A 12,905-nucleotide genomic window follows, 5' to 3' on the forward strand; every position below is an offset into this window, starting at 1 on the left:
CAACGTTTAATATCAGATCATTCAAAAGGTGCATAATACGACAGGGTCAGTCGTGCCCACTTATCGCACCAACTAGATTCTGCTGCACTGAATCAAATCAGTCGAATTCTATCAAGTTAAAGGTCGCTCTTTTCGTGCGCTTAATTCAAAAATTGGTTTGGTGCATGAGAAGTTCGACGTTTAACCTAGGCTACCCTGGGTACCAGACTATCTATTATATCTATTATTTTATATAGTGAGTCTGGTACCCAGGGTAAACCTAGGCCTTAGAAACTGCTTTGGACGTCGGCTAACGTGTTTTGTCCCACGTCCCCGCCGTGATCAAACTTCCACTTATATTAAGGAGAGTCTTCAGCTCATTGAAAGTCTTCACATAAAGCCTCTAAAGTAAGCCCCTATTACACTTTTGAACAGCAAATTGGGCAGCAAATTATGCTGGTTCACCTCATGGCATAGCAGAATTATTGATTGTAAACAGCTATTATATTGAAAACCTCAATGTCCATAAGTGAAAATTTTTTACTTTTCAGCATTAACAAGTGGGCTCAGCCCCCTGAATCCCCTAACCCTACAACATCGTTACCAAGTATTATGATATAGGGACAGATCCAGGTGCATTCCACATTCACATTCCACACCACATTCAATACAAATTTCTGAAAAATTCATTTTTATTTTCATGTGGCCTTTTGTGCTACGCTATTCTGTAGAATAGGTTTACATTTGCGTGAAGTTCAACGTGATATTCAATAATTAATTGAAAATTGCCTTTTAGGAGCCTCAAAAGTGATAAAAGTAGCGTGGTCAATTTGCTTCTCTTTGAAAATTAGGCCAGTATATTAAAGCTGTCTGCGAAATATTTTCACATACCTCAATCGTAAGCTAGCAGTAGGATAAGCTAGCAAGAGTTTCCTTTTTCTTTTACCTGCCGAAAGATATTCTTTACACGACTTGAATATCAACAAGGAATCTGGCCTTCAATCCTAGGAGTTTTTAAACTACTTTCAAACTGATTGCCATCGAAAAAACCTACTTCAATCGTCATTTTGCACCAGCTCCGCACATTCTAAATGGATACTGATACTACCCTCACTTCTAAATTTTAGAACATGGGTTGTATCCAGTACCGGGTGTTGACCTAAGCAATCCGATTATTTAGAATCCAGGTTTGAACTTTTGTTCTAATTAACTAACCATTTTTGTGTTCAAATACATTGAGCGGTGCCCCTCCAGGCCATGCCGCCACGCCAACTGCCAGTCAACAATTCAACATTGCCGCGCCGCCGTTCAACCGTATTTCAATTGCTGGGAGGCTGTTCTGTGAACGTGTGGCTTAACAAGCAAAGAAACATACACGCAAAAAACATACATGTATTTTGTGATTTATGAAAAGTTAGGGTGTTAGAATTCTCCACTAGTCTTGTCATGCGATGTTGTGTAAAGAGTTATTCTTCTTGCTTAGTACAAGGGTGGCAGTGGGTGCAAGGGCAATTCCACGAGCAAGGGTGGCATAAGCTATATGTGCAAATCTCGAGTAAGCTATTACATGGACTAAAGAAAAAAAATCACAAGCAGGATTATAAAATTATAAGGAACAGGAGCCTTTTGTGACAAGTAACACAGTCTGTCTTGTTGGAAATAAACACTCTTTCTAGTTCAGGAAAACAACCTTTTGTAGCACTCGTACATCTGATATACACTAATGATCAGAGCCTTTTCAGTATATTAACTAGGGGGGGGGGGGCAATTGCCCCCGCACACCAAGTGGCTTTTCATTGTTTTAAACAGTAGGCTATTGTCTCTTTCTTTATATGAACAAAGGTCTTCCCTCGTAGCTAATTTCCCTTGGAAAGGTTATGGTAATGATGGCTTCAGAAAATTGGTATCAGATCTGTATGTAGATTTGAACATATAGTTTTATGCCACCCTTGCTCGTTAAATTGCCTTTGCACCCACTGCCACCCTTGTACAAGGCAATCAGGATAACTCTTTGCACAGCATGGAATGAAAAGACTAGTGGAGAATTTTAACACTCTGACCTTTCATAGATCACAAAATGACGATTGAAGCAGTTTTTTCGAAAGCAACCAATTTGAAAGTAGTTTAAAAACTCCTAGGATTGAAGGCCAGATTTCTCTTTGATATTCAAGTCGTGTAAAGAATCACTTTAGGCAGGTAAAAGAAAAAGGAAACTCTTCTAGCTTATCCTATTGCTAGCCTACGATTAAGGTATGTGAAAATATTTCGCAGCCAATTTTAATATGTATTTTAGCACTAACGTTCTCTTTTTGCCGCCACTGTAAACCAAAATCTCTGTCCGGCAAAACATTTTAAGGGGGTTTTAATATGGGGTATCTCCCATAAAGGATGCAAAACCAGTATGAAAATTTGGTAAATTTTTGGTTGTTATTCTAATCAAATGAAAATGTTATGAGAAAATTGGACAGAATAGCAAAGAGGGCGATTTCCCCAATCAATCCTTATTTGGTCAAGTCACTGCCAAAGGTCCGTCTACTTAACCGCTTCTTTTATTTTCATGTAAGCATGGCGATTATGTTTCGAATTACCCATTATAACACATGCGTATTCATTTGTATCCAATGTATTAGCTGCACCTTGCTGTTAAAAATGTTCCCCACCCAATCTAAAGTAATTTTTATCACACACTAATTGATTTTTGTTTCAAGTATATTGTTGACTATCTTGAATCAAAATTTCTTTAATTTATTATTCCTCACAACCACAAAAATTTCAACCAAAGCATGTATATCACATAAAATTTATTTTTACTGCCTGTTTTTTGTAACATTTGCTCGTTTAGCTAATAATTTGGAAGTTTCTCTTAATCATGATGTAGATAAAATATACCTTAATAATCGAGAATGAGCCACAAGACTCTATATCAAATGTGATCGGCTTTTATACAATTAACTGAGGTCGGTAATTGCGGTTCGGATTTTACATAAAAAGCGGGTACAACTCCGTGTTCAGCAGTCACCACAGCGTTGTTTTCAGTAGTGGCAAAGAAGACAATTCAAGTGAAACCAATCATGAGGGCCTTGGTGCTATGCTGTTTGTTGTTTGGTATGTTGCGCCTTTCTTTAAGGTTTTACCATGTTTAATGCTTCATTTGGAGTGAAAGTCATTGATTCGCTCAAATCCTTTACTCGACGTTTACAAATCTTGGGTGAAGCAATCTAATTTGAGGTGAAGGCAGATGCTCGACACGCAACAATTGATGGTTTCTCAATTTTTGGCTTTTGTTGGTTTTTTAGAATTGGTTCCATAATTTATTAAGCTTCTTAAAAAGATCAGGTACTTGTCTTTCTTTCCATAAAAAAGGCATTTTACCGTCGTATTTTCTGTGATTGGCTAGGCTTCCGTGCCCAGCTCGATCCTTCACGTTTAATGAAAAATCAAGCTACTTGCAATCATTTGCTACCGTAGCTTTACCCAACAATCAGAGTATATCTTTCATGTTTTTTCCAATGCACTTTTGTTTCACCCACAATCTTCTTCTTCTAGGCATCGCCACTGCAATGTATATTGACAATGAAAACGATGCAGAAAAAGATCCAGGATACCGATACGGACATGGGTACAGGGTGAAGGTCATCAAGGGACCTCCCGGCCCACCCGGACCACCGGGACCACCCGGACCAGTCGGACCACCTGGTCCACCTGGAAGAAGAGGTATGGAACATCAAAGCTTCTTAATTTAAATCTTGTTCGTTTTATTAAACGATTTCAAAAAATAAGCAAACACTTTTCTTGGAATTCACTCTTATATACAAGGAAGACTGCCTTACGCACCGAAAATGTTTTTTGACCACAACAAAATTTTACTTGCATTGCTTGCTTGCGGTTCACTCGCTCTTCATGTGCGTTTCACAAGCTCTTCGTCGGTAGTCGTGTGTTTTGAAATGAAAGCGTACATTTTATCAGATGTTGAAATAATTCACCGGCAACGGCAATTCTTGTTGATACCAATCTTTTTTAGGTCCAAAAGGACCCCCAGGGAGACCAGGCAAGAATGGACGCCCAGGTAGACCTGGAAGACCAGGAAAGAACGGACGACCAGGCCGCCCAGGAAAACGTGGAAGACCAGGACCCCCAGGTAGACGAGGTTATCCAGGAAGGCCCGGAAGACCCGGGAGAAAGGGACAGCCTGGAAGAGACGGCAAACCAGGACCTAAAGGACCAAGGGGATACCCTGGCCCACCTGGCAGACCAGGCAAGAAATATGGGAAGCCATGGTACTAGAATCTATTTAGAGTTGGCAAAAAAGCACAATTTGGACACTAATACCTGAAATGAGGACACTAATTTTATGACAAAAGTAAAGCTACGGTTTCGTAGCAATTACTTGAATGATTTCTAACTTTTCTCAAGTTTCAACTTTGTTTGCTTAATTTCTCTTGTGATTCTGTCTATTATAAAACGCCACAGATCCGTGTTTGAAATTATTCATCTACAGGGACATCTTTCGAGCTCTTGCACTGTACCTTTTTGTTTAATCGGCCCTGCCACTATACAAGTGTGGCAATCTAATGTTATTTATGGTGGATCAACGTTTTTATGATTATAATTCTTCGGCTTCCAGTACCATCTGCATAGCATAAATTAAGTCAAACAACAAGTATACGCTTAACAACCTACTCGTTCTTTCTAAATAAAAACAGCTTTTCCACCGATCCCTGGGTCTGCCAGTGCGTTCGTCAATCAGCAGTATTTTCTGTTTTTAAGCATTAGTTGTAAGGTCGTTGAGAGGTTTGGGGGCCCAGGGGCAAGAATTAGGAGGCCCCCTACGAGCAAAGCGAGCATAAAATTTCATTTGATAACGCCCTTTTGATTAGCTTAAGTACTTTCTTTTTCTTGCCATCGTCAGAACAGTTTTACTCCACTCTCGGCGGCCTTGTTAGTTACTATCGTTGATGATCGATGGTTCGAATATAAACACCTTGAGGTGAATCGTCCGCCTAAATCTCATATTTCAGTATTCTGCTTCTCTAATTTTAAAAAGACTAGTTTAACGCGATGCTTACGCATACATACTTTTGATAATTTTGGATCATAAATTCAAGTGCAGTAAAATTTGCCAAGTCAGACACTGGTTTATTTCTAAACGTTCTTTATTTAAAGCTAAATGAATTGCGCTTGGCGCAGAACAGCCTATTTACTCAAACATTTCTTATTATCAATAACAATTTCCAAAAATGAGCCTCCCAGTTTTGTGTTCCTGCCAATTTAATCTCTAGGAATTTCAGAGGGGAAATTTGGTCACTTGTCGACTCTCGCCAGAAGCTTTGTAATCTAACACGTCTCTGAAACTCTTGAAACCTCAAGACTGTTTACAGTGGACATGTGAACAAGGGCTGACATAAACAAGGCAACCCAGTCTTGCTTAGCCGAGTTTGCTCAAGATTGCTGGCGTGGACGCACTTAAACATGGATCGTCTTCATTCTGCCTTCGAAGGTGCTTGTCGAAAGCTAGGCTTAAAGAGAGTCTATTATAAGAAGCGCGAGGTGTGTTTCAAAATAAAGGCGATGGGATTGGCTGGGATGCCTGTGGATGGTGTTCAAGCAAGCCATGCCAAGGCGGCAGTAGCTGAGTTGGTTAGAATCTGGGACAAGGGAGACTCTTTGAATGTTATTCTTACCATATCTGCAAGTAAAGGATTGCGAATTAAAGACAAGAGGGGCAAAGAGTTACTCTGCTACAAAATCTACAATATCGCTAATTGCACAGTTCACAAGGAAAGCCCAGATGTTTTCTTGTTTATGGCAAGGCAGAGAGATACAGAAATCAATTGTCATGCATTTTACTGCAGTGACGAAGTGCAGGCAGAAGCAATTTGCTTGTGTTTGTCCAGTGCTTTCCATAAAGCTTTCGAGGCATGGGTACGTCTAAATGGGATCCCGCCAAACCCTTTAGACCCCAATCAAAAGACGGAACCACAAAAGGAGGAACCTTCCAGTCCTAAACAAACTGTGGACGTGGATGTAAAGGAACAGCATTCAGAGAAGGAAGAAATTTTCTCTTTTTCTTCTACTTCGCAACCGAAAAGAAATTTCGAAAATGGGCGACGACCAAGTACTCTTAGTGAGGCTTCTGCTTTCAGCTTCAACAGCCAAGCAGATGAGGCCTTCGCAACACTTCTTGCGGTCGAGGAGGGAGATGAGACACCACAAGTACCGGTTATAAGAACAGAGTATAACTGGGCTAATTTCGAGGAAAAGCAGAAGGTTTTATCCCTGCTGAATGGCGAGGACGTCGAATGGGAAGATGATTCTCAATGCTAAGAAATTTATTATATGAAGAACCGTTTTTTAAAATGCGACTTGTTTAGAAATTTGTTTTGACCTGCTACTTAAATTGGGCCACTTTTCGCCTTTTTCAGCAGAAATTTTGAGCAAATTCCTGTTTTATATAACCGCCTACACGCTATGTAACAGATAAATTCTAAAATTGAAAGATCAGTACTACAGAGCAAAACCAATTTTCAAATATAATCAGCTAATCTAACGATTAGCAAAGGAACTTTTTTGAAGGAAAGTTTCTCAGTTTCTTGTTTGGGTTTTTGAAATTAATTAAAAAGCGCATGTGTGGAGCTATTTATTTGGCTTGCACAGTGTACTTTTGGAAATTTTTTAGATTTGGCCCTTTATGCGCATTTTGGCCTGAGTTGGTTACCCGTCTGGTCTTTTGTAAATCCCATCTTGCAACCCTGACTCTGAGAATTCAGTATTTTATCATTTTACACCTAGTATTAGTCAATTTTTATTATTGCTTACTGTTTTGACAACAATATCTTTGACTTTATGCTATAGCACTGATCTAGTTATTATGAACCTATTTACGAGACCTCTTTCTCCATGTCCCCAATCCATACTAGAAGATGTTCAACAGTTTTAACTAGTGCAAATTTTAAACAAACTGTGAGTTGTGACACATCCCCTGCGTTTGGGGGTAGTCTGAGCTACTGCTGAAATAAACCACACCAATCCCTACTGAAGTCTAGGCGGACTATCTCCTCGTTAGGGTTTGAGTCTATAAAACGCAAACCGCTAACCAGCCCCCTAAGATCACTTCTCATTAAAAAAGACAATAAGAATAAGAATTTTGGCAATGGAATTTGTTTACGACTCATGCGGAAAATGGCCGGTATTAAGTGAGAAAGTGAGAAATCGTGATTTCAGCTCTATTAGTTGCTTTTTTTAAATACTCCAACTTGTTTTATTATGATTATGAAAAGGGAAGAAAGTGCTAAATCCGATGCCTTGCCATCCAACATGCTAATTAAAAATTTAATTCGTTTCGTGCTCGCTACTTATAGATTGCAGGGACAGCGAAAACGGGATGGGGGGGGGTGAAGGTACTTCAGCGAATCTTAAAAAGCAACATTTGTTTTGCGTTTTCCTATGAAGGCGACCGCCACAAACGCTATTGCATAGGAGCATCTTATCAAAAATTGCGAAAAGTTGCTAAATTTTTAGACAATAACCAGCGGGTGCTATGACCGCAGACGAGATGAGGTTTATACTCGGACGAATATCGAATTCAAAAAACAAGTACACGTTGTCAGGAAACTTGATCTTGATTCGCGAGGGCAAACAGCGAGGGAAAGTCCCGTATTCTTGAAACAAAAACAAAACTATACCGTGGTTTAATGTTTCTTGAAAGATTTAAGAAACCGTTGCTAGAACAAGTCCAACAGGCTCGTTGCGAATCGACTTTTAACAGAATTTATGCATCCAGAAGAACGTTTGTACCAGACCAAAGTCTATCGTTATGTAGCTGTCTACCACAATTGTGGTTTTAAAGTGTTATATTAATGTGTTTTTGTACAAACAGTGACAAGATACCCGGTTTTGAGTTTCGCTTCGGTCAACTATGCATATTTTGCAGCATAGGAAAACAAATGATGTTGCTGACATGCCTCGACCTGCATTGTTAGAGAGAAAGACACTATGACACTTGAAATTAAATAAATTTCATATCTAGTTACATCATTTCCTTCTAGTTACATCATTTCCTTTTTACACAATTTACTTGCAACTCAGAACCCTGTTCTATACTAACAAAGCATGTACAGCTCTGCCACAAAGCGTCGAGCACAAACAAGAAAAAAGTCAACTTATATTAGTTACATTTTTAGAGGTTCATATAGCCATGATAAATAAAAAACCTTGACTGGTGGTCACTTTCTTAAAAACTTGGGGAGCTAAAACCACCATCCCCTCCAGCCTGTGCCCCCTGCCCCATGATGCCTTGATAATAGAACCTTTCACATTAATATTAATTTCATATTACTGAATACACACAGAATATGACAGATAAATTCTGATTCTTTTAGGAACAACTGTGAGTATATGATTAGAAAAATGATTAAACAATACAGAGTAGATTAATAAACCAGAAGATGCTAGTGCTTCAGGCTTTGTATTTTTTTGCTCCAAAGCGTCAAATAATTGTTTTCATGATCTTCAATCTTCATATTGAGTGACATGACAGTATATACAACAAGGTGACTTCTTTTGATTCATCAAGGTGCCATGTGACTAGGTTCAGTAGATTGGTTTTGGCTGTTGGGTCAGTAAAATTCCAAAACGCTTCTTAAGGGTGTATCTATGACTTGAGTACTTGTCATCAGGAGAAAATCGTGCTGTAGAGATAAACAAGTTCCAATTTGTAAAGAATACAACTACATGTAGATACACACAGAACTAAAAGGGCCTTAATTATTGTCATTTTAATTTATGTCACAACATGGCACATAAAACCACCGCATTTTCAGAAAATGGCCAGTAAGGTACAAAAATTTCTTGAGTAAATGTGTAACAAAATAAAATCTTCAGTTCACACATGAATGACCCTGGAACAGCAAAAGCTTATTGTTAATCAATGGCAATTTCTGGCATGTTTTATATTCTTGCCATTGTTTTAAATTTATATAATTCATTTAAACACTTCAACTAACAAGGTATACAAAAACATCAAGGTTACCATTTAAAAACTGAGAACCCTGACAGGAGATATGTTAAATATTTTGATAAATTGTAATGATAAATAGCACACAGACACTAAATTGAAGGCAGTATGTTCCATCACATTTTGCTGGCAATTCAAATTTCCCATTGGTTGGACTTAATAATAGAATTATTGTACGTAACTTATTGGCAACGTAAAGCTGATTCTCAATGCTTTCTTGACCATAAATGCGTTGCAAAGAGTTTGTTAACTTTGAAAGGTTGACTGACGAGACAAGGTACCTTTAAAGTACTAGATTACTGAAAGGCAGGCACTTGTAATGTTGTGATTAGCACCCCCCCCAACCAATTTCAAACCACCCCCCCCCCTACCAATTTAAAAACCTTACTACCCTGGTGGTTCTTTTGATGTGTGTTCTTTTGTGTATTGCCTATAATACAGAACATAATAGCACTGACAGGCAATGCACTTGCAATTGGTCCATCCCATTACATCCCATAATTTATCGGATTCTTGAAACTTCACTTGGATTTCTTAATGAATAAATGTGAAGACAGTAATTTGAAAGTATCTTGCACAAAAGGACAATTTTATGGGTTCACTATTTTGTATATTTCAATGTACTATTTGGTGTAAAGAACAGGACAGTATTAACATGGCATGAGCCATCCTGTTCTTTACACCAAATGTGTTGTGCAGCTGGCCTATACAGCGATGTGCACTTTATGACTGACTGGTAAACAGTTATTTTCAATGCAAATATATATTTTCTGTATTCAGCTTTCCATAAAAGAAACCATCTAAAAATTGACAATAATAAAGACACTAAACTTAGACTACATGCCCTTAGTTCATGTCAGCTAAACAGGGCCAGAAGCTTTCATCTAAACATTGTTTCAAATAAAATCATATCAAGTTATAAATAAATGCCGTTATCATACCTGGGTGGGCTGAAACTGTCTGATTTCCTTTAGGATCTGTCTTCTGAAAAAAAATTGAATTCCTGTATTTGCTTCTTTTATGCAAAAATTTAATGGACCATAGGCCTCTTTGCCATGGCCCCTTTGCCATTGGTCTTTTTCCCTTCTAATGCCAGTGTGGAATCCATGCAGCTTAGGCCAGAGATATCCAGCGTAGACTAATGATTTCCCATTGTCTTTCTATTGTTTTTTGGCATATGTCTGGCGTGAGCTTCACATGGATTCCACCCTGGCTACAATGTCTAGCAACCATGGCAGCCCTGTGTAGTAAAGCTAAAAGTGGCAAGCTTAAATTGTGAAAGAAAGAGAAACAGTTGATCATTAGATAAAAATGGCACATTTGACTCAAGGAAATAGAATAATAATATTTTGTTTTTTGACTTAGTAATGTCTTTAACATTTGCATTACCAATTTTTTTGTTTAAGTTGCACCTAGCTTTTGATGTATTTTTCAATTGTTTCTTTTTCTAACTAATTACAATAAATATTAAATTAATGTGTAAATGTGCAAATGTTTTAGCGACTATGCCACGTCAAGCTGTGGTTTATAGTGCCGTGGGAGCAAAGTCGCTGTCATATGTCAAAGAGACAAAAATTCAATGACCTTCGCGAGGAATAAAACTGTACATTTGGCATAATATGAAGCTATAACGTTTAGGTATGTGTTTATTTATTTGTTATATAATCTACAGTTACACAGTGATTGTTGGTAAGCCTGTTGGCTGTTGATGTGTAAGTGAACTGATGAGAGAGCGAGATCGCATGCGTCGAAATAAAAAAAATCATTACCTTCAACGTGTAGACTCTCTTCCCATCTTCCATGTAGTACATGAGATGCATTTTACGAATGAATTTTTACGCACTCCTATAAATAAGTTGGTGTCCTTTCTTCCACGCTGCTTTCTTTCGCGTGGTATAGGCCGAGGTGAAAATGAAAAGACGTGCTTTCAGCTGCAATGTTATTTTGACTTCGACATCAAAAGGAGGTCAGACGAAAAGCTACAGAAAGTTTGAATTACATTTTGATATTTTACCTTAACTTTTCAAATAATAAAAAAAAACATATTGTAAATATATTTCTTTAAACAACAGTTCTTAGAAACCCTAGCAAAAAATATGTGATAGAGTATGTCAAATAAGCCATTTTAAACAGTTGAAAAAGCCATTTTAAAAAGCCAACAATAATCATATCAAATCAAACTTTTTCATTCAGCAATAATCGTACAAGCTTTAAAGGTATACAATTGCTAAGATTATAAAAGATATGCAAAAAAATTACATAACAATACTAGGATAGTTAAATAAACGTTGCCAAGGGCACTGAGGTAAACCCAAAAAAGTTTTCGTGCCTAGTGCCCTTCATGGTTGAGAAATGATAGAGAAATAAAAGAGACTATAGTCCTATTCTGCCCAAGTTCATATTTATTATTTTTTAAAGAGAGCTTATCCAAGATATTTGTTAGGATAAGGAGGGGTTGGATAAAACTAGATCTATATTCTAACACTGGTTTTCAAGAAGAACATGTAATACCAAAAAAGGAGTGACTTTAACTCAGTACCGGGCCCACGCCACCGGGGGGGGGGGGGGTCGGGGTGGCCATGGCCCCCCGCCCCCACTTTTTTGCAAAGCAAATAGTTTTAAAGCTGCAGTAAAAGAGGAAAGAATGCCTTGGCCCCCTATTTTTGCTGGCCTTGCCCCCCCCCCACTTTCAAATTCAGGGGCGTAACTTGGCCAATAGGTTTGGGGGGGTGAAAAGGGTTTCTGCCCTGCAAAACTGACTGGTGCCCTGCAGACCTCGTAGCAACGGTTTGTCTATAGATTACTAGTGAAAGCTTTACCAGTGTACACTGGTCTTTACCAAGGACAAACTTCTAAGCAATAAAAACAAACTTGAAACTTCATTGCCTATGAAATATCTATTTCTCTACGTGAGCGTAATTTTTTTATATTCACTTCATTTAATGTTGGTTTGCAAAATACTAGCTAATAAACAGCTAATAGGGGGGGGGAGATACTTGATGCAGACAGCGCAACGAAATTTAGCTCAGGGGGACTAAGAATCAAGTTTAATGAGGTAGGAGGACCCACCATGGTTGGGTCCGACGTGAAGAAAATTTTTGAAATTATACCTTCTAAAAGGGCTAAAAAGCATCTTTCACACAAAAATTTAGCAAAATACTATTGCGCTAAAAGAACTGATTGTTTATTGAAAATATTATTGTTTATTGGAAAAAATAGGGAGGGGGAATATCATGCTAAAACTCTAGTGTTAAACGTTGGGGAAGGAAAGAAACGGCAACCTTTCGTTTCAGATTGCACGTAGTTGTGAATGACAGAGGAAGATGTTGTTTTGATTTGAGGAATTTTTTTTCCTGAACAGAAATTTGCAGTTTCTTGTATCGAGAAGGACATGTTTACACATAAAAAATTAAAACATTGCAATGATACAGAAAATGATTTACTGAATTAATGCAAATGAAAGAAAAATGATAAAAATATACGTGAAAAAGTTAGCAATTAGATGAAACAAATTCGGTTCTTAACAAGAATCTTAACAATTTATTATGTTTTTTAGTTCATGCACTGTTAAAAAGTAATAGAAAAAATGATAAAAAATTCTTATCTTGATCAAAGTGAGGGCCTTCGGCCCCCTATTCCCCCCAGTGACGCCGTGCCTGTCATGAAAATAATTTACATCTTAAATTAATTTGCATGGACTCAATTTTGCCCTCATAAACATATGCATCCATCATTGCATCCATTGGCTATGACTTTCGGTAAGAAATGCTTTCGCCTTGCAAATAACGGAGCTTTTATTTACATACCTGTTCCGTTCTCTAAAATACAATGTCAGGAAGGGAGGTTCATAAAAAATACGATATTTCCATTTAAAAATTCCTACACGGCCCTTTACGAACTTCAGAGGTGGCAT

The 12,905-nt window shown here is 37.9% G+C and overlaps 2 protein-coding genes across 2 annotated transcripts; one reads left to right on the forward strand and one right to left on the reverse strand.

Annotated features, from left to right (window-relative positions):
- Positions 1–2,181: 2,181 nt before the first annotated feature.
- Positions 2,182–6,863, forward strand: LOC135684900 (uncharacterized). Its single transcript, XM_065200595.2, has 3 exons — positions 2,182–3,084; positions 3,526–3,693; positions 4,001–6,863. Exons 1-3 carry the CDS (start codon positions 3,051–3,053, stop codon positions 4,261–4,263), a joined length of 465 nt encoding a protein of 154 aa, XP_065056667.2. The 5' UTR covers positions 2,182–3,050; the 3' UTR covers positions 4,264–6,863.
- Positions 6,864–8,348: 1,485 nt separating this feature from the next.
- LOC148957663 (H/ACA ribonucleoprotein complex subunit 3-like) lies at positions 8,349–10,958 on the reverse strand. The gene is made up of 3 exons (XM_089114732.1): positions 10,762–10,958; positions 9,934–9,976; positions 8,349–8,666 (listed from the first exon to the last, which is right to left on the reverse strand). The coding sequence occupies exons 1-3, from the start codon at positions 10,810–10,812 to the stop codon at positions 8,569–8,571; spliced, it is 192 nt and encodes a 63-aa protein (XP_088970858.1). The 5' UTR covers positions 10,813–10,958; the 3' UTR covers positions 8,349–8,568.
- Positions 10,959–12,905: the final 1,947 nt, after the last annotated feature.

Source organism: Rhopilema esculentum, chromosome 21 (assembly GCF_057945365.1).
Source record: "Rhopilema esculentum isolate cy_ngs chromosome 21, ASM5794536v1, whole genome shotgun sequence".
In the NCBI taxonomy this organism is placed as follows: domain Eukaryota; kingdom Metazoa; phylum Cnidaria; class Scyphozoa; order Rhizostomeae; family Rhizostomatidae; genus Rhopilema; species Rhopilema esculentum.